Here is a 25,135-nt window from a genome sequence, read left to right on the forward strand (position 1 = left end):
GATCAAGCGCAAGGCCCCGCCAAGCCGCTGCGCTAACCCTAACAAGTGTTCCACCGAGGAGCGTTCCTGCTCTCCTACTCCCGCCAGGTTTGTGAACACTTGCATGCCCGTGACCCTCCTCGCGCCGCATGAGCACGTGCCACGCTGAGCCGCCAGGCCCAACGGGCGCGAGCCAAGTTCCCCTCAGAATGGAAATTTCCGTGGAGGGATCAGCAATAGACCCCGCGGAGCTGCTCAAGCCCGACTGGCAGCAGATCCGCCACAAGATCAAGAACCTCTCCCGCCAACCGGCGACGCATAACGAGCTTGTCAAAGGACGACGCCTCCCGCAACAGAGGAGAAGACCAAGACCCCCGCCTCCAGAGAGCCCACTGCCTGACGATGATGTGAAGATCATCCTCCGCCCTCAAGGTGGACTGGACCTCCACACGATCCCGGTCGCCACGCTAGCGGACTACGTTTTGATGCAGGCCGGCGTAGAACTACCCAACGAGGACCAAGTGAGAATCCATCACAAATCAAACTTCATCATTGTCAGCACCCCCTCTGAGGAGAGAGCTCTCAAGTACCTCGGCATGACCCAACTTCAACTGCCCAACGGCACGTACACCCTGTGCAACCACATCCCCCCGCCATCCGATACCGCGGTTGGAGTAATATTTACCGTGCCAGAAAACGACACTCCAGAAGAAATTATGCGCAGCCTGACAGCCTACAACCACGACCTCCACATACTAGACGCCAAGCGGCTGCGGAACTCCACCCTAGTGCAAGTGCTATTCCAGGGACCCCATGTGCCATTCTGGGTCCGCTACAGGGCGGCCACCCTCCGCTTCTACCCGTTCAAGAGAAAATCAGAGGCGTGCTTCAACTGTTGGCAGCCGGGCCATCGAAAAGACGTCTGCCCCAATCAACCACCTACCCAAAGATGCGCCGCTTGCGGCCTAGCGCAAGCCCCGGAACAGCACTTGTGCAAACCGAACTGCATCTTGTGCGGAGAGGCCCACCCAACGGGAGCCGCGGGTTGCCCCCGCCGCTTCCAACCAAGGCGTCGACAACCACACACCAAGAGCGAGACACCGAATGTACCAACCAACAGTCAACAGAGCAGCAACAGCCAAGGAAAGCCACACCAGACGGAGGGGAACCGCAACCACAAGCCTACCAAACCCCCCGAGAAGACGACACAGGGGAAGCAGCTGCCGCCACTGGGGCAACCGCGGACTTACATCCAAGTTCTCCAAGGAACGACCGGCACCGCAACAATGGCAACACCAGCAAAGGCGAGTACCCAAGGCCTTTTCGCTCCCAACTTCACCCCTACTCCCATACATACTACATCTCCTACATCTCAGGACAGCAAACTGGATCTAATTCTAAAAGAGATGCAAAATATGCGAGCCGACATAGCGCTACTTAGAAGCGAGAACGCCCAACTTAGGGCAGAGAACAGCAACCTTAAAGCGCAGATAGCGAAGCTAACAACCCACAATGCCGCGGAGACAGAACCCACCCCGCCACCGCTTAAGCGCAAGAACACCAGAAAGCCGGCAACTAACCCCAAGTCCGACGACAACATGGGCAGTGTAGACATGCAAGAACTGAAACAAGAAATGCTTCAGTCACTCAACGCCACACTAAAAGAATCCATTACGGCCCTGCGAGCGGAACTATTTGGAAGCCTGTCGAGCGCGAAGGCACCGGCAAGCAACTTAACCAACCAGGCGAGCACGACCCCTGTACCAATAGATATCGAGCAAGATGCCGACTTCTAGACACATCACCATATAGCAATTGAATTGCAGAGGCTACAGAGCCAAGAGAAGCCAACTGCAAGCCCACTTGTCCACGCTAGATAATCAACCCGACGTCATAGCCTTACAGGAGACGGGATCCAACACCAAGCTTCTTAACTATACAGCGTACACACACCCGAACACCCACAGCTAGCTACACTGGTCAACAGAAACATATGCACATCCGCTAGCGAAATAACCAACACAAATATACCGCACGTATTTATAACTCTATTGCCAGTCAAGAAGAGACAGCAGCCTCTCCACGTGCTCAACATTTACAGCCCACCAAAACAGACGACCCACAACTTCAAACCGCTCTTGCTGGAAGCCTTGAAAATAGCCGGACGCCAACCCTTGATAATAGTAGGCGACTTCAACGCTCCACACGAGGCATGGGGATACCACAAGACAACAAGCAAGGGAAGGAAATTGGAAGAATCAATCCAGACTTTGGGTCTCACCCTACACAATACGCCAGGAACACCGACCCGCATCGGAAATAGCGTACAAAGAGACACAACCCCTGACCTAACCCTAACACACAACGTAATAGCGGGAAAATGGGGGGTCTCTTCTCAAAACTTTGGGAGCGACCATTATGTAATAGAATTCGAAGCCAACTACAAGACGCGGCTGGCACAAGAGCCACCCAGGAAATCCCTCACCAACTGGGATCTGTTTAGACAGAAATGTACGCAAGTGGAACCGCCCAAGGAAATTACAGAAAGCAACATCAGAGAATGGATGCAAACCATTTTGAAGTGCAAAGAAGACAGCGATGCACCAATAGACCCCATAGTCCCGGCGCCGTATGTTGATTCTAAGCTACAGCACATGTGGGACGCATATCGCAGTATCGAAGCGAGATGGAAAAAACACCGGCACAGGAAAACACTAAGAATAAAACTACAGAACCTCAAAACAGCAATAGCCAAACACGCAGACTACCTGACGCGAATGCAGTGGCTCCAAGCGTGCGACGAAATGCGCGGCACACTATCGATGAAGCGCACGTGGGCGATCCTACGGAAATTAATCGACCCCAGCAACAACAAGACAGAATCTGCTAAGAAGATCACCAAGCTTATACAAGATTACGAGGGCACGGAGCTGCAAATGCATGGTGAGCTCATAAAGCTATACGCAACCCGAAGTGATAATACGCGCTCCCCACCTGCGCATTATATGGGCGCGAGCAACGAAATACTAGACGCCGAATTCACATTCGAAGAGGTGCACGCCGCCATCAGAACGCTCAGAAGAGCGACCTCACCTGGAGAAGACAAGATATCCAACAAGATATTACGACATCTTGAAGAGACAGCGACTGAGACCCTGACAGCCTACTTTAACAAGGTGTGGCGAGAAGGGGAAGTGCCCCCCGATTGGAAGCACGCAAACATATCACTCATTCCCAAGCCAGGCAAGCCAATCAAAATTGAAAACCTCCGACCAATATCGCTTACGTCGTGTGTGGGGAAACTCATGGAGCAAGTCGTGAACGCCCGCATAGTAGACTACCTCGAGACGAACGACATGCTACCACACAACCAAGTCGGCTTCAGACCAAGGCTCTCCACTCAGGACGCACTTATACAGATTCAACACGATTTACTGCACCACCCACCGAAAAAAGACAACGCGGCCATTTTAGCCATTGACCTCCACAAAGCCTTTGATAACGTATCACACGAGGCAATACTATCAGAAATCTCGACGCTCGGGCTTGGAGCAAGAACATTCGCCTATGTAAAATCCTTCCTCACAGGCCGGACAGCCAAGATGAAACTAGGAACGTCCCAAACACAAATCTTCAAGATGCCAAACAAGGGGACGCCCCAGGGAGCCGTAATCTCGCCTTTACTCTTCAATCTCGCAATTCGACCGATGGCCAGCGCACTTTTCACCATCCCAAAACTAAGATCAACGATATACGCAGACGATATCACCCTCTGGGTCGACCGGGGCAGCGACGCCGACATCGAACAGACGCTAAGGAAAGGCGCCGAAGTAATCGCGGAACACGCAACCAAAGCGGGCCTCATGTACTCGACAACCAAATCCGAACTTATGATCCTTCATCCCCCCAGGACGAAACCGGCCACCCAACCGCCCATCAAAGTCGACATCGGAGGGCAAAGCATACCCATTGTCTCGACCTTAAAAATACTAGGACTGAGGATACAGGCCAATAGAGGGACAACCGAGACAGTACGCGTCCTAAGGTCACATACGCTACAAACAATTTCTATGCTAAAAAGAATCACCTCGAGGCAACATGGCCTCACAGAGGAAGAAAGGCTAAGGATCGTACAGGGCTTCGTAGTCAGCAGATTCAGTTACCACCTGCCTTATGTGAATCTAACCCAATCTACCAAAGACTCGCTCGACGCGCTACTTCGGAGAGCCCATCGCACGGCCCTGCACATTCCGCACTCCGCTCCAACAACCAGACTTACAAAACTGGGCATCCACAACACCGTAGACGAGATAATCGATGCCCATCGCACGGCACAGATACACAGGCTGGCGCAGACCACGACGGGAAGGTACATACTGCAGCGGATCCAAATAGAACCGCCCAACACCGACTCCGCTGCGGCCAGGATACCAATACACATACGAGCCCTAATCAAGGTCAGACCCATTCCAAGAAACATGCACCCGACCTTCCACGCGGGAAGAAGAGAGGCACGCGCGCATTACCACTCGCAGCACTATCCACCTGACAAACACACCGTGGATGCGGCACGGTACCCCGACAGAGCAGCCTTCGCAATCGCAGGCATTGCCTCCGCCACAGAACCGCAACCAGCAATCAAAGCCTCCGTCTGTACGGCAAACCCCACCACTGCAGAAGAAACAGCCCTGGCTCTCGCCATAACCAAGACGCCAACACCGACCTTCGTGCTATCGGATTCACAGCAGGCGCTTCGCAACTATGAGAAGGGCAACATCTCAGCCTCGGCACTAAAAATTCTTCTAAAAAAACCTCCCGACCAGCCCGTGATGTTGCTGTGGACCCCGGCTCACACTGGCGTGGGAACCAACGAGGTGGCTAATCAGCAGGCCCGAGCATTAATACCCCGGGCGAGCACTCCTCTTGGTCTTACGCGTGGAGCAGTCGACGTCACTGGGTACGCCCTCACCACATACCGAGACATCACACAACACTACCGCCTCACCCGCAGAACACTACCCCCACCCAACGCCGAACTTACGATAGAGGAAGCACAGATGTGGCGCACTCTACAAACCCACTCCTTCCCCCATCGCACGCAATTACAGCACTCCCACCCACACCTCTTCCTCTCCGCAGGGTGTCCGAGATGCCGCAGCCTCGACACGCTGTACCACTCTTTATGCGAGTGCCCCGCGGACCCCTACCCCCCCTTCCCCACCCCCACCCACTGGGAGCAGGCCTTGGGTAGCTCTTGCCTCGTGGATCAACGGACCCTGACGCAGCGGGCACTACAGGTCGCTTCGGCCATTTGGGCTGAGGCCACCCCCCCAACCTGAACCCGGTGTCTCACCAATAAAGTGTTTTTCTCTCTCTCTCTCCAGGCCGCCGCTCCGCGTGCCGCAGCCCCGAAGTCAAATGGGTGGGCGTGGCACGTCGCTCGTCCAAACGCGCCGTCGGCAACGAGAAGCCTTGCCGCCACATGCCCGATCGAGATGTATGTATAAATCTTTATTAAGAAAAGGGGCGGCCAGTGGCCTCAGAGGGAAGGGGGGGGGGGGTTGAAAGGAGGTGCAGGGCTCCTCTAGGCCCTAAATTCTTCGGGCTACGCCTGACTCTTTGGCGAACTCCCAAAGGGAAAGCAATCTCTCCTTGGCATGACTAGGATTCATGAGCGTAGTCCACTCTTCGTATGATGGCACCTGTTGGGCGTGTCGGGCTCGGAGTTCACGGAGGCCCCCACAGTCCCACAGGAGGTGTCGAATGTCCCGCTTGACTGTGGACTCCTTGCAGTACGGGCAGGGGTACGGTGGGTCGATGAGAGCGGCGGAGCCGTTGCGTCTGTCTGGATTACTACGTGCCGCCGCTTTAACGTAACAGGGCCACTTGTGCAGCACATACTCGGTAAGGGCGAACCCTGTTCGGGCCTTGTAGGTGAGAACTTGAGCCCCTCTGGGTAAGCCGTTTGGAAGAGGGTGCTCATTTTTGGGAGTCATGTCTCTCAGGTTTGCCTTCCTTCGTTTTCTCTCTTGTTCGACGAGGTTGGCCGGGTCGACGTCAATCAGTGGTGGCACCGGGTGCTCGGGAAGCGAGTGGAGCGTAGAGTTTTGCGCGCTCGCCATCGCGTGAGCAACCTCGTTTCCGAGGCTACCCGCGTGTCCCGGCACCCAGTCGATGCATACCTGGATGTTGTGGTTGTTCTTTAGTGCTCTGCACTCCTTCTTAATAAGGTGGCACACTGAACCGTCGATGCTTGGTCCTTGAAGTCGTTTGATGGCTTCTGTGTTGTAGCACATTACGGTGATTTTTTTGTCGGGCCGCCCACTGAGCGCGCCGCCTCGGTGCGTACCGCGAGTGTCGCCATACGCAAGACATGGGGCTCTAGTTGTGTGCTTCTAGGCTCGTGATATTTGTAGGCCTGTGACCCTCTGTGTGACCCAAGGGGTGTGACCACTGCACGGGTGGCCTCCCGTGTCTCCTCATTCCAAGCGGCATCTGTGTACACATTAGTTGCCTGAAGCTCGGGGTCGTTGAAAAAAAAGTTCGAACATGCAGCGCCAGGCATTTCGCGGATTTTGCTCAGCCTAGCGACGAACAGCTGATCTGACGATTGATGTCGTATTTCTATATGCGCAGTTCAGTCTGTATAGCTAGGCTACTCGGCGCTGGCGTGAGCTTTCATCGCGATGGTCGCTTGAGAGAGAGAGAGAGAGAGAGAGAGAGAGAGAGAGAGAGAGAGAGAGAGAGAGAGAGAGAGAGAGAGAGAGAGAGAGAGAGAGAGAGAGAGAGAGAGAGAGAGAGAGAGAGAGAAGCTCTTTATTAACGGAGGAAATGCACAGAGGTTTTGCAACACACGTCCGTCGACATGCTACTCTGCAGGGAGGGGAATGGGGAAAGGATAGATGAGTAGTAAAAGGAGGAGTAGTAGATGAAAGGAGAAAAAAAGAGACAGCGTCATATATAGGGACGTGGGATGTAGCGAGGACTGTCCGCCATTGACACCACTGACGCCCTCATCTGTGCGCCATATCTTTGTAGCGCGTGCTTCAGAAACCGACTCCACTATACAGTTGCGATTTTTTTTTTTATGGAAATGATGTCCTTGGTGTATTCTGATGTATTTTATGTTCTTCCTGCTTTGTCGGAAACGATGATGGTCTCGTGTTGCTTAGTTTTTTTTTTTTTTTTGTTGCCCCTCCTGCCTGGGAATAGCGGCCTACTGTACAAACAAACAAACCAGCACAGATAAATAAATAAATAAATAAATAAATAAATAAATAAATAAATAAATAAATAGATAGATAGACTGAATGATAAATACATATGAAACACAAAACACGGGAGAAAAAGGCAAACGTATACCTGCTACTGCAGGGTTCAAGACCTTGCGCGCGTTGCTCGCCATGCGCGCGTTCTTTTTTTTCTTTTCTTTTTCATTCGGCCAGGAAAGATGCTTGCGGGAAGCGAAATAATTTTGTTGTTGACAAGATACACTTCATCCCGCGGTTGTTTTTTGGCTCCTTCATAAAACCCACCAGGAAGCACGCGGCACCAATTAACGCGAGCGCTCTCAGCAGGCGCGTCCGCATAACGCACGTTTGCGTCGTAAATTTGAAGATGCCAAAAGCACGGAGTCATAAAAAATAGTATACGTGCTGCTATATTGTAAACAAAATAGTGAGGGGTCCTAGACATTTCTTGTTGGTTCAGGCACTCATTGAGCTGGATTATGCTAATCAATAACAAAATGCTTGAATGACAAAGAATGGCTGGTCCCAGAATTCATGAACTATACATTTATTAAACAATGTATTTGCACACAATGTATTTGCACAAGACTGTGATGTGGTCTCTGATAGTGTATGTCAGTGATCAAGAAACCATGCCATTGATGATTGCATAATTTCATTTTTCCTAATTTTGTATTGGCAACTCCGTGTTTGTGCTCTCCACCTAGCGGCCGTCGAGAGAATCTCCCTAATCAGGTCCGGTTGCGGACTTCCTCATGGCGCACTGCACTTGTTTATCGTCGTAACTGCGTAGTTGGCGTGATACCGCCGAAAGGAGACCCAAAGACGGTAAAGCGGACGTATAAGGAGTTTTTTTGCGTCCCCTTCGATGTGTCGGCACGATGGATGTACAGCAGTGGATATTCTCGCGCGTCGTCTGCTTGACACTAAATTTGACACTAATTGTCAAATTGTCTGCTTGAAGCTTGACACTAAGCTAAATGCGCCGAATGCCTGGCGCTTTACGTCCGCATTTATTTATCGCGATCGTATATGCGGCGACGACACTTTTCGCTGCCCACGGCGCATTTCGACGTGCGACACCACCACGCCCTCCTGTTTGAATTTGGCGCCTTCGCGTCATGGAAGCAGACGACGCGGCGGGGCGCATGCGCAGAGAGCAGTGGGAGGTGAGATCAAGTGTGAAAAACCGCTGCCACTGGAAAAAGGTCCATTGTAAAAGTTGTCCGCGCAGCGCGTGCGGGTAGGGAAAGCCAAAATAGAGCCGGATGGGACGCTCCCGCCACCTGGTGATAAGTTCAAGAAAGGGTGCCATTTGCTATGCCATTGGTTTCATACACTAAGACCGCCAGATCTGCCAGATGTTGGCGTTCGTCCCATTGAGCGTCACGTCGCTCAGAAAGCAGTAGATAGTTGTGTTTTCACATTTGCCGTCAGAAGTTCTTGTTGCCTTCCGGGAACGTCCGCTAATTCCTTCTGAAAATGTCTCCCACTGACGTGGCGAAAAGGCGAAGGCGCCTGAAGTTTTTCAACAGTGCTGTGTGTGTCTGTGGTGTTTTGATTTCGATCTATGCGTACGTTGTGGAAACGCGCTTCGAACGCGACCCCAAGTACCAGCCGATGTGCGATATTAGCCCCCACCTCAGCTGCACGAAGGCTTTCAATTCACGGTACGTGCCAGGTTGACGGCGCGTCATTTCCTCGTCCATTGGTATACGATGTGCGTTGTGCGCGACTTGGCCGGCTGCCAGTTGTCGTCGACGCCGCTTTAATGATTATCCACGAATGTCTATGTACGTTGTTGACCAGGACATAAACAGAATGCAGATGTTATTGGTAAAGAAAAAAGATGTTACTTGAGAGATCTCATTGGTGGGCATTATTCGCTGACATCTAGTACTTTCCTTTTTCTTTTCTAGATATGGCAAAGGATTGGGCCTTGTGCAACGCGTTGTTGGACCCGATTCCGTGCTTGTGCAGCCGAACAGCGTCTACGGGGTTCTTTTTTACAGCCTCGTTTTCCTGTGTGGTAAGGAGCGAAAGCCGTTTGGTTTCCGCTTTCTATTTTTTTCTCCGCTGAAGATCTGGAGGTCTCCACATCTTCAGTACTCGTGATGATTTGTTTATATCTCGAAGTCTGCGACGACCTCGAGCATTGATTTTAATAAATATCTTGTCATCTCCCGGGGAAAAAAAGGGGGCGGGGAAGGGCACATTGATCACTGATCATTATATGCCATATGGCTCAGCAAACTTGACCAGCATTTCATTGCAGGATCACAATATTGGCAAATCGTAAGGCTTGAACAGTCATCCTGTACCCTTCACCGTCATTCCTTGCATGTCGTGAGAGGTGAAATTTTCCGTAAGCCCCGACTACAGTCCTGAGCGATGCACCATGTGAATGAATCGACTGTTAGGTATTTTCAGGAAGCCATTTACTGCTTCAGCAACTTCTCATTGCTGCTGCAATCAGTGGCCATACCAGTGGGTGTGGGCAGAATGCGGGTGAGACTTTTGATGACGGATGTCCGCAGTAATGGTTACGGGATCCCAGCCAGTGACACAAACTAACATTTGGAGGCGGGGATTACATGCCGAATCTACACCTGGTGTACGAGGCGCACTGTAGTGGAGGGCTCCAGGTTAACTTCGGCCAAAATCTCAACACGTTGCACTTTAATTTTACACATTGTCAAGTCTCGATGCCGTTTATTTCTGAAGCGAGTCTGAGTCCAGCCGCTGGCTGCGGCTAAAACACGGGGTCGAAATGAGCATCCCGCTCTCGAGCCAGGGACGTGAGCGCGTGAACGCCGAGCCCGGCACATAGCGGTATGTAGCACACATCCATTCCAAAACGGCCGCTGTAACTTGACATCGTAGCCACCGAGCTACAGTAGTGTGTGCGACAGTAACAGCTTCGCTGCAAAAATGCTACTGCTACGTTGCAGTACTCATTAAGCCACGCTCTTTATCGCTTCAGCCAATGTGCGAATTCCTGAATGTGTCGCTGTTATCTCCTCCTCTTTTGCAGGCATGGCTGACGGAAAGCGCTGGAAAATGGTGCACTTGGGCCTGTGTGCACTCGCCACCATTATGTCCTTCTACCTGGCCTACATCCTCTACTTGCTCCGCGATATTTGCGTCGTGTGTGTTGCAACCTACGTCTGCAATTTCTTGCTCCTGGGTGGAAGCGTGCGTAGCTGGAAGTTGCCCGCCGCTGTGCGTGCGAAGAAAAAAGAGTAACTGGCGATTACCTGCATTTGTGACTGTACACTACGCTCGTTATGTGCCAGTTTATTAATCTCTCAGTGTGGCTGCTACGTGGCACGATACTTTTGGGGGTCGGAGCCAAGGGTGGCTGTATTTGCTCCTGAAATCGCGAATTGTGATACAGTTGTCATAAAAGGTGTTTGTGAAAGTTTGGCAAACACGTGTCCAACATGCAGAGTACAAATGCTTTTTACACTTCATAATCTTGAAACTGCAAAGGTATCTCTCAGAAAATATTTTTTCATAAGCAGAGCACTTGGCAAGCTGAGGGCCTCAAGATAATTTGATGCACCGAAGGATTAGAAATGTTCCTAACTAGAAACTTTTATTTCAGAGAATATGCTTTATAACCTGGTAGCATTCAATGTAACGGTGCATTCACAAATGAAATGGCGATGTTGACTGCAACGGTCATCATTATTATGTAGCTTTTGTACCACACTTATTAAATGCAGAAGTATTGGTTAACTCTGCACATAAAAAATCTGGCTTCCTGGAACAAAAGTAGCATACAAAAATTCCAATGGCTGCTTCATGAATGAAAAACAGGGTTACTGAGTTGGAAAGACAGTTGTGTAAGTTTGGGTGTGGGTGAGATTTACACCAGGGACTTTGGGAATGCAATAATAACATGCATCCCCAGCACCACTACAGCTCAGCAATTGATTGATTGTAGGGTATAACGAGCCGACACTACACAAGCAATGAGGCGCGCTGTAGTGGAGGGCTCCGGATTAATTCTGACTACCTAGGGATCTTCAACGTGCGCCGAAATCTCAAACACACGGGTATTTTTGCTTTTCCCTTACATCAGAAAAGCGGCCACCGCGGCCGGGAATACAGCTTAGCAACTCTAGCCGACTAACGGTCGACCTAGTGAATGCCTCGTAGCCTTCGAGTTATACAGGGTGTCCCAGCTATCATGCACCAAGATTTAAAAAAAGAGAAATTGCGTAACTCGAAGAAAACCTAGTGCATAATGTTTGCAGTACTGTGAAGAAGCGGAGAGTAATTTTTTCGTTAATGAGACTTAATTAATTAATTGTAATTAATTATCTAACTCGAGAAATACTGTTCTAATCACTAAAGTGTCAATGAGGCACTTGTAGGTAACCACGAGGGGCATCTAACTGTGCTATTTTCAGCGACGAACTAATTGCGTACTCATTTATTCTGACTGATAAAGGAAACCCGCGAAATATGAAAAATACCACGTGACGACGCTTACGCGCGCATTGTAAAGCAGCGTCCCCAAACAAAGCTGATTGAAAGCAACTGCTTCGCGTGTTACCCGCCCGAAGAGACAGCGCATCACCTTGATAATAGCATGCATGGAAGGAGCAGCAGCAGCAAGATTCGCGGGACGCGTGTGCAGATAAGGAACAAACTCGGTCGCGATTTCTTCTTTCTTTCTTTTGTCTATTTCATTCTGGCTAACTCAGAGGCAGCCTGTTTGAGGGCGTTGCTTTACGGTGCGCGCGGAGGCGCCGTCACGTGGTATTTTTCATATTTCGCGGGTTTCCTTTATCAGTCAGAATAAATGTGTACGCAATTAGTTCATCGCTGAAAATACCGCAGTTAGATGCCCCTCGTGGTTACCTACAAGTGCCTCATTGACACTTTAGTGATTAGGACAGTATTTCTCGAGTTAGATAATTAATTACAATTAGTTAATTAAGTCTCATTAAAGAAAAAAATATTGTGCGCTTCTTCACAGTACTGCAAACATTATGCACCTGGTTTCTTTCGAGTTACGCCTTTACTCTTTTTTTAAATCTTGGTGCATGATAGCTGGGACACCCTGTAGACATGTGATAAAGTCATGTACTGGGGCATACATGACTAAGTTGTGCTAATTACAGAAGTGGCAATTATGGGAGTAGCAAAATACGTCCCCACTAAACGTACACTTTACTTGGCGATGTGTGCGCAGGTATTTACTGTCAACAGAACAGGAGAAAGGCGCGCAACGATAATGATATAATATGAGAAGACATGTTCGGCAATTGGACAAGTTGGACACTAGTGCTATTGCAATCTTTACACCATAAAGAGTGCTTAGGTGTCCTTGCGTTATATTTTTACTAAATCACTGCAAATGCTTACAACATGGCATAAAATGCAGTCTTTAGCTGCAGTGGTAACAAGAAAAACTACTTAGATGAACAAAATTTAGAGATGTGGCATTTTATTACAATCCTTTGTAGCTAATACTGCAACTTTTCGCAGTTTGATGAGGGCATGAGCAGTGAAATGCATCGTTACATTTGCACAAGGTAGAGTTTTACATTTCATAAAAACTTGATGTTTGCTGTCTAGTCACTTAAAGAGATACATATTGACAAATAACTGTATAGCACAACCTTAGTCATGTGGACTACTTGGGCAGTATTACATTCTTATGTTTTCTCTAATATCATTATAATTTGTCCTGCGTTCAAGAAGCACACCCCATTCCTTGATATTTGTAACAGCCATTTCATAGAGCATGCCGACACCCGTGTGTGTTTTACCTTTCCAGTGTTTCAAAAAATGGCTTATTGTAAATTCTTTTAATCATGAATTGATCAAAAAGTGTGTTTGTCATGTATAAAATGTGCACAAAAATGTGGCGTACTGTGTGTTTGACACGCTCTGGTTGTTGCTGTAGGGGCGAAGCACCTTAGGGGCTCTGGCTGTCGGCGTCTCATGTCGTCGTCGTCGTCATATCCTTATGTGGTCACGGTACTAAAACAGCAGGACACTCATTTTCCAACACCTCGCGCTAGAACGATTCATCTCCATGGGCAAAAACACGTACTAAAAGAACACACTGGGACACTCATTTTTCGTTCGCGCTTGCTTGCTCCTATTTCGCCCCGTACTCGCTTTAACGTTAAAATTTCCAGTTCTTTGTTTCGAACTTCACTTCTCCTCCGTCTTCGTAATTGGGAAGTCGCGTATATGAGCGCACACCATGCAGCAAGAGAGAGACCTACAACCTTTGAACACACTTATGCACTGCATGCTTTGCCCCTCCCCAGATTTCACGTTAGTGGAGGTGACCCGGTTTTTTTTGTCTATTTAATGAGTGCAGTACTGCTCACAGGGCGTGGTTTTGAAACTGCAGAAGAGGGTTCGGGGGAAAAAATAAGGATTGGGGTTATTGTACTGAAGTATAGCAGGTGCGATTTGCCATCATAAAACAAAGAACATCCCAATGTTACAAGCCCTGTGTACAAAGGCCTTGGCGGCTTGCATTCCAACATGATCAACTGATAGTTTAAAAATGACTAGCCTGGCATGACCGCATTAAACTACTTAAAACTAGGATACCAAGCACACTTAATTTCTGACTGACAATTACTCATGTTTGAATGAGTGCTTTCAAATGCAGCTTTTCTCCTGAGGCTGTATCACAAATAGAAGCCTTTGAGCTTAAAAATTTGTAAAATACTCTTGCAAGTACATTAGTGTGTCATGCCATTACTTAGCAGCATGGTTCTTTTATAATTGTCCTCTTAGAAGAAGTGCAATCCTACGTGCTTTTGGTATGCTTGTCTTTTCGTTTCAAGTGTCACTTTTTTTTCTCACAATGAATTTCATTTTAGGTCTTGTTTAACACTAACAATTGCCTTGATACTGTATGAATTGTTCTTCGTGATGCTGCTTTACGCTGTCACATGTAGCCTGTGTTGCTTGGGTCCAAATTATCGACGTGCAGTGTGTACAAATAATAAATGAATGTTGTGCAGCTAAATGGTTCAATCTGTCAAGCTTTGAGGAAGCTCCTATTTCCCACAAAGCCTTTTCTTTTCTTTCTTAAAGGGGCCCTGCAACACTTACCATCGACTACTCGGAATGTATTTTGGGGTATAATCTATTGTCCCAGCAACCTCCTCCCGCAAGAATTATGAAAATCCGTTCACTATCACCGAAGCTACGCGCGATGAAAAATCGTGCATAAATGTTCCCTCTCAACTCAACCACGGACAACGCGACGAAAGCTGCGAGCTCTCTCCCGGAGAGGGGGGCGGCGCACAGTGTTCTGCTCGGCGGCCTTCGATATGTCACAGGCCGGGGAGTTTCGTCCTTTTCCCCGCAACGTGGACGGGTCTATTTCTGGTCTGGTGCAACAAAAAAGCAGGCATGGTGGCCTGCTCGCAAGCAAGCGCTCAGGCTGGTAGGGCGTTTATGGAACAATAAACGTTTGTTGTTGAGTGGGCTCGTTGAAAGTGGAGTATTTAGTTCGTCACTCAAACTCCGCGCATACTCAAAACAAAAGAAACACCAAAAGCATGCGGACAGGTTCAGACATAGAAGAGGTTCATACACAGCGCCGACGACGGCTGATCATCACAGGAAATGCCAGAATTTAGCCGCGAAGTTGGCCAGCAACAACCAATAGGACAGCCATGGCCCGATTGACGTCGCAGAGGTGAATTGAATGAATAATGAGGAGAATTGAAGAGAGCGCGGTTGGTTTTTCCGCGTCTTTCACGGCGATTTGCGCGCTTACCGCTTCACGTGCACGTGTAATATTTGGCTTGGGTGTTCCTGGAAGTCTAATCTAAACGACGCGCAGGTTTACTTGCACTGCACGAAGAGTGTTTCAGGGTCCCTTTAATGAGAAATGAGCCCAGTAATTAGAATGGCCACCAATTTGATAACATTTAACCTATATGCCCACGCGATCTTGCATGTTGGTTCTTTAAACAAAGCGCAGTTTCTTATGATATGCAATATAAATTTATTACTTTAATACATTTTGACAAGCAATGCATTTGTGGTTTCTCAGCCAAAAGGGTGAATGACAGTGGCATCGTTGGGTGAGACTTGAAGAAAACACTTGACACTGTTGCTTGCACAAAGAACACTGATTGTGAATTTACTATTACGGCATCCCCATTCTCTAGAAATTGGCAAACAGCACTGCAACTTGAAAGAAGCCTTATTTACGATGCTGATTAATTTCTCCGGAGCTAACTCCAGCCATCAAAGAGCATTAAAAAACAGCCGAGCAGCTTCAAACAGGTAACATGTTGTGCAACACGACGTTCATTACCATGTAACATGTTCATGAACTGAAAACTTTTGAAAGGATGCTGATGACATTGTGTTGGGTGTCAGGTATCCCAAAAAGATGCAAGCATTGCTTATGCTCCCTCTAAACCTAGATGCCAAGCTTCTGTTTTTTCTTTTTGCCTTTCAACAATGAAGGAAGGGGCCCGGTGAACTTGAAGGCAGTTCTGAAAAGAATAAAAATATCAAACGATAGATCACAACACATGAAGCTGGCACTGCATTCTACTGCAGATGAAAGTAAAGAGTTTCAAGCAGTGGCGAAGCAATAAAGTTCAACGTCAGCCAGAGGGTTGGAGGAATAGGCAAAATTTACCAAGGTGCTAAAGCCAAGACAGCCTAACTCGATTAAATTGCTGCTGTTGTGGTCTGCAAAAAGTCCTGGCTGCGATTCAACAGTACCTCACTCGAAGGAACATCCAGTGCAGGTTTCAACTGCACTATATGGTTAGGTCACTCCAGACTACTTGCACAGTAGTATTTAGGTGGAACGAGAAGTACAACACAAGAACTAAGCCCCCTGCTATCATCACAATCAACTGGCATGTACTTCAGCCTGGAAGATGGAAAAGTGCAGTAAGTATTTAGAAGAAAACGAGAAGCTCTGTATATGCTTCCGTGTGAAAATGCTACACTTGGGAGCATTTTGGGAACACTGCCTTCGCCAACACATTCTCCGGTAGGAAGAATGGCAATGCAGGGCTAGACACTCTGATACTGCACTGCTACCCATTTGCAAAAGGATTGGTTTTTGATGTCGCGCGGGTCAAGTGTGGGGACATCGCTGTGGCCACCCTTGATGTCAGTCTCGCAGAAACGTAAATGCAAATTTAAGACTTCCTCACCAAGCACTTTGTTTCGTATGCACCGGAGCTGTGACTCCTGGTCAAGACAACAGCCATGACAAGCTGACTTTGTTGGTTTTCACTGGACTTTAACATCAACCTTCGAAAACTGGCAAAACGGCCTTCATGGGAGATGTCTATGGCATGCGACTCCCGGCTATCAGTCTTGCCGCTCGCCAGTGCCTACGTCAAGAACTGGTGATGCAACTGGGATTGAGACGAACATTACGTCTAGTATATCTCAACACACTTGCCGATGCTTCGTTTCACATCGATTCCCACCTATGTGCGGTGTCCTCCACCTTTCTTTAATGCAAAGCATTGTTCACAGCTTCCCTATGATATTACGGAGTCTCCGTTTTCACGAAGCTGTCAGGAAAGGAGCACCGGGACTCGCAATCTGACATTCAAATCTACAAGGGTGGAGAGGAAGCAGCAATTTGGCCTTCAAAAACTGAGCAGAGTACACAAAGCGGCAGCATAGTGGGAAGGTCTGCAGGGAGTGGAGTAAAGAGTAGGGCAAAGTGGGTGAAGTGAATTATGTTCAACACAATCCTGTTGCACATGTTCAACCGACTATGTTGCTTAGAGGCTAGAATCGCCAATGTTTTTGGGAAAGAGCTGGGGTGAATTCTTGAGAAGAATTCCTGTTTGGTTTGCTCTCAACGTGGGCTCATTGACATACTTCAGGTCTGGACAGTCAGTCATAGACATGCTAAGCTTGCTCATGCCGTTTCTGACCACAAGTCCGCTAACGAGCACAGCTCATCCACGGCAATCGAGGGGTTAATGACAATTAGGCACTCTCACTACATATCGTGCACATGCAACACGACCTAATAAGCCCACAACATGCCCTTGCATACACGTAGCTAGATTACTTACGGAGGGTGACAAGCTCGGCACACAAGCCCAGAAGCAGAGGTGGGCAGTGATATAGGTTATAAGTCCCGCCTCTCCCATACCTGCCTACCCACTCTTGCGCCAGGTACAAAAACACAGATAACTGGAATAACACGTGCTTGACTTTTGCACTGAATCGTTGTGTTAACATGTAAGCACGCCTTTACATAATGCACACGTGCACAGAAATGCAAACCTGGATATTTTATCCCAAACTTTGCCGAGCTAAAAAAGAAAGGCTTGTTTGAAAAGCCTAAGCCTACCAACGAAGGGCCTGGGCCAGGTGAATAGCACTCAAGGATTTTTCTGCACAATTGTCTTGAATTCTGTGCCCTCTTCTCAGTGGTGCAGCCTTGGCATTCACAGTTTTCAATGCACACAGTAAGAGCACTCAAAAAAATCTCACCACAGTGGAACTGCTGCCCCTTAAGATTTCATTTGAGCAGGCTCTGTGCCAATGGCTACGCTGGTTCAGGAGCTGATTGGCTAGGATGCCGTTTTGACAGTGCAGTTTCAAATACTTGCCGCATAACTGCGAACTTGGAATGGACTTACTGCACGCACATCCAGGCTGGATGGGTCGATGAAGGAAATAGTGCTAGACGATAAAATGACGAGGTTAGATTCTAACGCGATGACTGTTTCAAAACTAGGCTCACTGCTTCTGAAACAGCATTAGTGTTAATCTATGGGGAAAGGGATGTGCAGATGCATGCACAAACAGCGAGCTCGCTGAGGCAGTAGCAGGTCATGGTAGACGTTCAACTACAGTGCAGACCATTCATAACGTAACCGCTTATAGTGTGGGACCGGATGTGAATGAATGAAACTTTATTAACGATACGGGGGGGGCTTGGTAGCCTAGTTGGGGAAGAGGGGAGAAGGGAAAGGGAGTGGGGCGGCCGTCAGAGTCGTCCGGTCAGGTCTGCCGCTCGCACGAACTCCCACAAAGAAAGGATCGTGCTCGCGGCGTCCAAGTGAGGGGGCGGGGTTGTCCATTCTTCCAATGATGTAACGCCGGCGCCCTTGTGCCTGTTCCTCAGCGGCGAAAGGCCGGGGCAGTCCCACAGTAGGTGCCTTAACGTTGGAGAGGCACCGGTACTGCACGTGCAGCACGTCGCAGTGGCTGCCTGGTCGCCCTCCTCGTTCTGATCGGTGATGTCCACTTGTGGGTCACCGCCACGAGCTCTTTTGGATGCAGTGTGTGCTCGCCACTTGGCCAGAACATCTTCCGTAAGTGCAGCACCTGTCCTAGCCTTGTAAATTAGCACTTCCGCACCGCGCGGAAGCCCGTTGGGAAGTGGGTGGGGATTGTGCGGCACCTTCGCCCTCAGTTCTCGTTTGGCTTGCACCTTCATCCGCTCGCGTTCCTCGTCCGGGTCAAAGAGCAGCGAGGCCTGAGGGACTGCGTCAAGGGGGGACGAGCGGAAACGTAACAGCTCGCTCGCCGCGTCATGGGCGGCGCCGTTTCCGATGCTGCCCGCATGCCCCGGGACCCAGTCCACCCGCACCATCACGCCGTAGAGCTCGTGAAGGGTTGCGCAAGCGACTTTCACGTTGTGCGCCAAAGTGCCGGCTCTAGGTGTCTTCGTCAGATTTTTGAGGGCGTCCAAAGAGTCGGTAAAAATTGTGAAGGTTTGTCCTCGCACAGAAAGTGGGCTGGTCCTTGCACATTCAGTAAACTTCTCTAGTGCATAAAGGATGGCCTGCAGTTCAAGTGACCTCACAGGTTGCTCTTGGCAGTATTGAAACGCCTGCGCATCCCGCTGCTGTCCTCGGACGGCAGCGACCGCTCCCCGGAAAGTGTCTGGGTCCCAGGCGGCGTCCGTGAAGATGGCGTTGTCCTGGAAGTCAGCCCTCTCAGCAAGGGCGGTTCGTTGGGCCGTGTGATCCCCTTTCGTGCGTCGGCGCGTGACTGGCTTCGTGACACGAACCTGGACGTCGTCCCAGGGAGCGATCGCGCGGAGCACTTCTATCTGTTCACCCAGCTGTTCCCCGTCCAGCTCTAGGAGCGACTGGCCCGCTGGCGTGTAGAGACGGCGGCGATCGTGTCCTGCCTTGCGTTCTGCGATGATGTCTCTGAGCGGCGGGATGCGAGAGTAGCGGTGCAGCTCCTCGACCCGGGCATGGCGGGGCAGGCCCGTTATCACCCGAAGACACTCCCGGTGTAGTATTTCCAGCTTGTCGTATTGCGATTTTGTCAGGTCAAAACACACAGCTCCGTAGCAAGCTTTGGACGTTAGTATTGCCATTGTGAGGGTACGAGCTGTGCGTGTGCTGGCTCCTCCGGATTTGTGGGCTATGCGTCTTACAAGATGCAGAAGCTGTTTCCACTTAGGCTCTAGCTGCCGTAGCCACGTTGCCGCACCTCCGCTTTCATGTATCGGGATGCCAAGAATCTTGATGTGCCGGTCTGGAGCTCTCTCGAGTGTCTGGCCGGCGAGGCAGAGCTTGACCTTTTCGTTTTCAACCGTGGAGCCGCCCAGGAGAATATATTTTGTTTTTTCCGGAGACACTTCCATTCCCGTAGTCTTCAAGTAGTCGGCTAAAGTATTGAGGGCGTCTTGTATAGCGTTGGCTGCGTCTTCTGTTGTTCTGAGAGGGTCACCAGGCTCCGTCCACAGCGTCACATCGTCGGCGTACATGGTGAGGCGCACACCATGAATTCGCCGCAGGCGTGTAGCTAGCCCTCGCATCACCAGGTTAAATAGCGTGGGCGACAGTATGGCCCCCTGGGGAACGCCAATGCTGCTGCTGTAAATCCTAGGGTTCCTAATGTCACTCCGAATCTCAAAGGTGCGTCCCTCCAGGAATGACCTGACGATGTTGAGGATGCGGGCTCCTGGCTTCGTGTCTTCGAGTGCGGAGATTACTGCCTCGTGCGCTACGGTATCGAACGCCTTCCGCAGGTCGACGGCTACCAGTATGCCAGGAACCCTTTTTCTTCCTCTCCGCTTTTGAAGACAACGGCGGAGCAAGAAAATGCTGTCTTGTGTGCAGAGGCCTGGACGGAATCCTGTCTGGCCCGGGTCGAAGTAGGGTTCTTTCTGTGCCTCTTCAAGGTGGTAGTTAAGCCGGGTGAGAACCATCCGCTCCAAGAGCTTGCTGAGTGTTGAGGTAAGCGAGATGGGCCTCAAGTTACTGATGCTGACGGCTGGCTTCCCTGGTTTGGGAATGGGGCTCACCACGGAGTGCTTCCATTCAGCGGGAATTTCGCCTGACAACCAAACCTTGTTAATTTCTTCAAGTAGCTGCATTTTCCCGTGTTCGTTAAGGTTGCGCAGCATCTGCCAGGTGATGCCATCCTTTCCTGGTGCGCTCTTGGCGTTGACGGATTCGAGAGCCATCACTAATTCTTGCATTGTGAAAGGCGACTCAACATCTTTGTCGGAAGTAGGTGCTGTGCGTTGATAAATTCTGGGGTCTGGTGGCACTGATGGCTGCGGGAAGAGCGTCTCTGCTGCCTTTTTTTCGAAGTCGGACGCCGAGTCGCCGGTCGCCAGCCTGACGTTTTTGACGGTGTTTCCAGTCTTGCGGTTGCCTGACATGGCCTTGTAAGTTTGCCAGAGCTTCCGCCCGCCAGTCCGTTCATTGAACGAGGCGCAGTGGTTGTGCCATCGCTCCCGAGAGAGCATTTTGGCGTAACGGCGCGCTTGTGCGGTCTTATTGCGCACCTTGACAAGGTCGACATGCCGTTTCCCCCTGTCAAGGTAAACTCGATGCAGCTGGCTACGGGTGTCCCACAGGTTGAGAAGGTGCTTGTCGGGTGTAGGAAGGTGTTCATCCACTTCAATCTCTCTAGTGGCTTCCCGGGCAGCTCTGGAAAGCTTCTGAAGAAACGGGACGTTTTCGTCGTAAGCGTCAAAGCCGGATCGAAACCTGTCCCAGTCGACAGCTGCGGTCATCCGTTTTTTCCGCCCTGTGGCTCTTACTTCAAGTTCAATCCAGATCGGATAATGGTCGCTACCCATTCCGTCTGGACCGCACCTCCAGTCCTTTACAAGCCTGGACGTTGTCCAAGTCAGATCTGGTATAGTGTCGCGCTGCCTGGAGTGAAGTGCATGACGAGTAGGGTAGTCTGTGTCGTTGGCCAAGGTAAGTCCTGCCGCTTCGGCCTCTTCGTAAAGTCGGCGCCCCCTCTGTGATTCTTTGTCGTATCCCCAGCTCTTGTGTCGAGCGTTGAAGTCCCCCCCGGCCAGCAATCGGTCTTTGGGGTACCGATGTCGGAGTTCGCGTAACCAAGCGAAATTTGCAGTCTCCGAATTGCCCTTTCTGTAGCAGCTGCTCTCGGGACGTAGGTAGGCAGACACCAGGATGGTCTGGCGACCGCCGAGCTCACATCGCACGGCAACCACCTCTTGTATTCTGTTGCAGTACTTCCCAGTGTCGAGTTTGACGTGCGGAACATCTCTACGAATGAAGATTGCCGCCTGTGCTTCGACTACCTCGTCTGGCTGCTGACCTTGCTTCTTCTTGTTTGTCTGTGTGTGCACAATGGTAGGTTGAAAATGCCCTTCGTATCCCTGGATGCATGGATTAGTACCTCTTGTCTCCTGTAGTAGAAGGGCCACCGGTTGCCCTACGTGTCTGAAAAGTGCTCCAAGCTCGGCAGCGCAGGACTTGAGTGACCGGCAATTCCACTGCAGGACGTCTGGTGTCCGCGCAGCCGGTTTATTCTGGCTTATGGTGGGCTGGCTGGCCATGCTGTAATAGTACGGCTGTCACTTGGGCCTGCTGTTTTTGAAGGATTTCTCGGAGTTGTTTTATCTCCTCCTGCTGTGACTGGTGCATGTCGGTCCACTTCTGCATAGCTTGATTCGTTTGAATAGCTTGTGTTTGTGCTTGCGCTTGCAATCGCATGGACTGTGCCCTTGTTTCTTGAAGGAATTGTGTGACCCACGGAGGAGCTTCGTAAGCTAGGGGAAGTGCTTGCTGTGGCTGCTGCTCTTGTAGAGTCGTTTTCTGAGCAGTAGTAATTGCAGTTGTAGACTTGCCTGCTGACTTCTGTTTTTGTTGCGCGTCTGGGGGAGCGGCTACTAGGGCTCTCTTGGGCGATGGGGACTGCCTCGACTTCGCCTTGTCAATGCGCGCCCTTTCCTCCTTCCATTCTTTCAGTCGGTGCTGAAGAACCAGTTTTTGCTCGTTTCGCGCGTTGAGCTGTTCCTGGAACCTTGTACGGGTCACGTCTATGGAGCGCTGGATTTCCGAAAGTTGTTTCTCTAGGCGCGCCAGAGTGTTCTCGAAATCCCTAGTGCTGACTTCTGTTTCATTGTCCAGTTGCTTCAGCTCACTCTCGATTTCTTCCTTGCAACGAGAACTGAAGCCGGATGATCCCGGCTTGCTGGCTGAAATTTGGACTCCGGACGCTACCGTGGCGTATGACAACGCGTCAGTTTGAGGCAGCGACTGATTGTCCCTGGGCTCCGAGAACTTGCTTTTTGGTGCGCGTTGCGAGCGGCCGCGTTGCGGTTTTCGGCTCGTGCTTGTGCCGTTTAGTGTGTCGGTTTCCCGGCTGGCAGACGGTGCGAAAACCTTTCGCCGTCGACTTTTGCTGCGTGACTGACGTTCCTGCGTCGCTTCCTTGACTTTCTTATTGAAAAGCCTACGCGCTGGGCACTTTTTGTCGGTTCCCAGATGACCATCCTTCCCGCAGTTGGCGCAGTGTTTTTTGTCTTTCTGAGGGCAGGCGTCTGGCGTTTCCTTGTGGGAGGAGCCGCACTGCGAACACACTGCCTTCTCCTTTGGGCACACATCCTGCTTGTGGCCTGGTCCGTGACAACGAAAACACGCTACGGATCGCGGCTCGTAAGGGCTTACTCGTTTCAGAAAATCCCAGTATTTCACGTACCGGGGTGGATGACGCGAGGCAAACGTGATCAACACCGCCCCTTTCTTTCCCATGGGACGGGCTTGTAGCACCTGGACGCTCTCAGAGTCCAAAGCTTCAACCAACGTCTCTGATGTTTCGCCTGGAGTGCAGTCATATATGACGCCACGCGACATGCCATCACTGGGAACCTGGTGTACAGTCACGGGAAAGGATGGGTTCGAGGGAGTGTCTAACGCTCTTAGTTTAAGTACTGCCGACGCCTGCTTCTCGTCGCAGGTATGCACGGTGAGGGTGTTAGACTCCTTGTTGAAGCGCAGAAGTTGGTGCTTCGATAACTGCTGGTTGTGCGAAAGGGCACAGATAGCCCGTCTCACTTCCTGAGGGTTGAGAGATGTGATACGACATCGCTCCTTGGGTCGTATTGACAACACGAAGGTGCCGAGTTCGGTGCGCTCAGCGGCTCTTGCCGATTTTGCGGACGTCCCGCTGCGCTGTAGCGCTGCTTTTCGTTTGGCGCGAGTAGTTGCGCGCTCCCAAAGTCCGTCCCCTTCAGCGCCATCTTCCGGGTCTCGGCTGCACCAGTCGGCCTGGAAACTTGCCGCTTTGCGTAATGTGGCTTCACCGGCATCCTCGGATTCCGTTCGCCGTCGCTTGCTGTCATGCTGCTGTCTGCGGTCACTTCTAGTTCTCGTAGTTAGGCCGTCAGCGGCCGCTACAGATGGTTTACGCCGCATGCGTAGCGCTCCTTCCGTCGTCGGTGCGCCGCCCGGCGCGACCTCCATGAGCTCCGCTGGCTCCGCTCCGCGGGGTGGCGCAGCGGGCGGGTGCGACGTCAGTTCTCCTGATGAAATCGCAGGCGTGGAGTTGCCAGTTCCAGCGATAGATGGCGACGCCATCCCGCCGCAGGCGGCCCAGCCGCCGCCGCTGTCGTTAGGGTTAGCTTTGGTCCGGTCGTGCACGCTCGAAAGGGAAGTGGCGTAGGGTGCCCAACGAGTTCACAAAAAAGAGCGAAATTTTCCTCACGTGTGCGGAAGGTCAGTTTCCCCGATTGTAGAAAGGCACACCAATGTCCGAGGACGGGAACCATGAAGTAAGGCTTTCCTCTGAAGCACGAAATAATCGTGATCCTTCACTCTGGCGCTACTAAGTGCAGTTATTTGGCGGTCCCACTGATTGACCAACGCAATGGGGCATCGCTTTAGGGTTGCGAGAAACGAAACGATGGATTAAGCTATCTGATGCAGCGCGCACTCCCTGCTATTCATCCCTGCTATCCATTCCTAGACACTAAGAAATGCGGCCGCGCTAAACACAAACACAACGGGGGTTATAGCCAGGCTCATGGTTTGTAAGACCGTGTATAGCAGCTTCTGAGACCCTGCAGCAGCGGCTGATGAGTAAAAAAAACACAAAATAAAGACCGTGCCTGTTTTTAAGAGGCTTTTGTTTGAGTGATGACAAACGAAGAATGATTGAAAGGTAGGTTGCAAAGTGGTTGGATTCACGCATGTCTTGTTTACAGTGTGGCACCACTTACAGTGCGGATTTTCGCAGTTCCAGCGACATACATTATAAGCGGTCTACACTGCAGTACCTTAAAGAAAGACTGCAAATAAATTGTCGAGATTGTCTGCTAACATGTCTTGCCACATGGATTGATAAAATTCATGCAGCTTGTGGCAACGCGTTCACCATCTTGATGAGGTGGCAAGGGGTCTCCCAAAAACAACAGGTACTCACTGGCACGTGGAACAGATGGGGCTGAATGCGCAGAAAACTGCAATGAAGAAAACACAATGCTCAACGTAAAGAAGAAAAAATTGCTGTGGGGTTGAATGCTTCCATGCAACACTCTACAGGTGTGTCTACGCCTGAAGCAATTGTCAAAATGTCATGCTAATTTGTATCATTAATAATGAAGCCTACACATCAGTTATTTAGTTACACTTAAGAGCTGCTTTGTCTACAAGGCTGCAAAGGGAGAACTAATTAAA

General features: G+C 50.4%; 2 protein-coding genes across 3 annotated transcripts in view; one reads left to right on the top strand and one right to left on the bottom strand.

The window, feature by feature from the left end:
• Positions 1 to 8,535: 8,535 nt before the first annotated feature.
• Vkor (Vitamin-K epoxide reductase) lies at positions 8,536 to 10,660 on the top strand. The gene is made up of 3 exons (XM_077677322.1): positions 8,536 to 8,899; positions 9,149 to 9,258; positions 10,264 to 10,660. The coding sequence occupies exons 1-3, from the start codon at positions 8,712 to 8,714 to the stop codon at positions 10,473 to 10,475; spliced, it is 510 nt and encodes a 169-aa protein (XP_077533448.1). The 5' UTR covers positions 8,536 to 8,711; the 3' UTR covers positions 10,476 to 10,660.
• A 4,547-nt stretch (positions 10,661 to 15,207) lies between these two features.
• The window catches only part of Tfb4 (transcription factor B4), a 28,767-nt gene continuing 18,839 nt past the window's right edge, over positions 15,208 to 25,135 (bottom strand). For both annotated transcript variants that reach the window (XM_077677321.1, XM_077677320.1), the window contains 2 exons: positions 24,882 to 24,918; positions 15,208 to 15,730 (listed from right to left, as the gene is read on the bottom strand). In XM_077677321.1, the coding sequence (XP_077533447.1) occupies positions 15,655 to 15,730; positions 24,882 to 24,918 (113 nt within the window). In that variant the 3' untranslated portion in view covers positions 15,208 to 15,654. The remainder of the gene's footprint in view (positions 15,731 to 24,881; positions 24,919 to 25,135) is intronic.

Source organism: Haemaphysalis longicornis, unplaced genomic scaffold (assembly GCF_048455015.1).
Source record: "Haemaphysalis longicornis isolate Haplotype H1 unplaced genomic scaffold, Haemaphysalis longicornis Haplotype H1 scaffold_7, whole genome shotgun sequence".
Lineage (NCBI taxonomy): Eukaryota > Metazoa > Arthropoda > Arachnida > Ixodida > Ixodidae > Haemaphysalis > Haemaphysalis longicornis.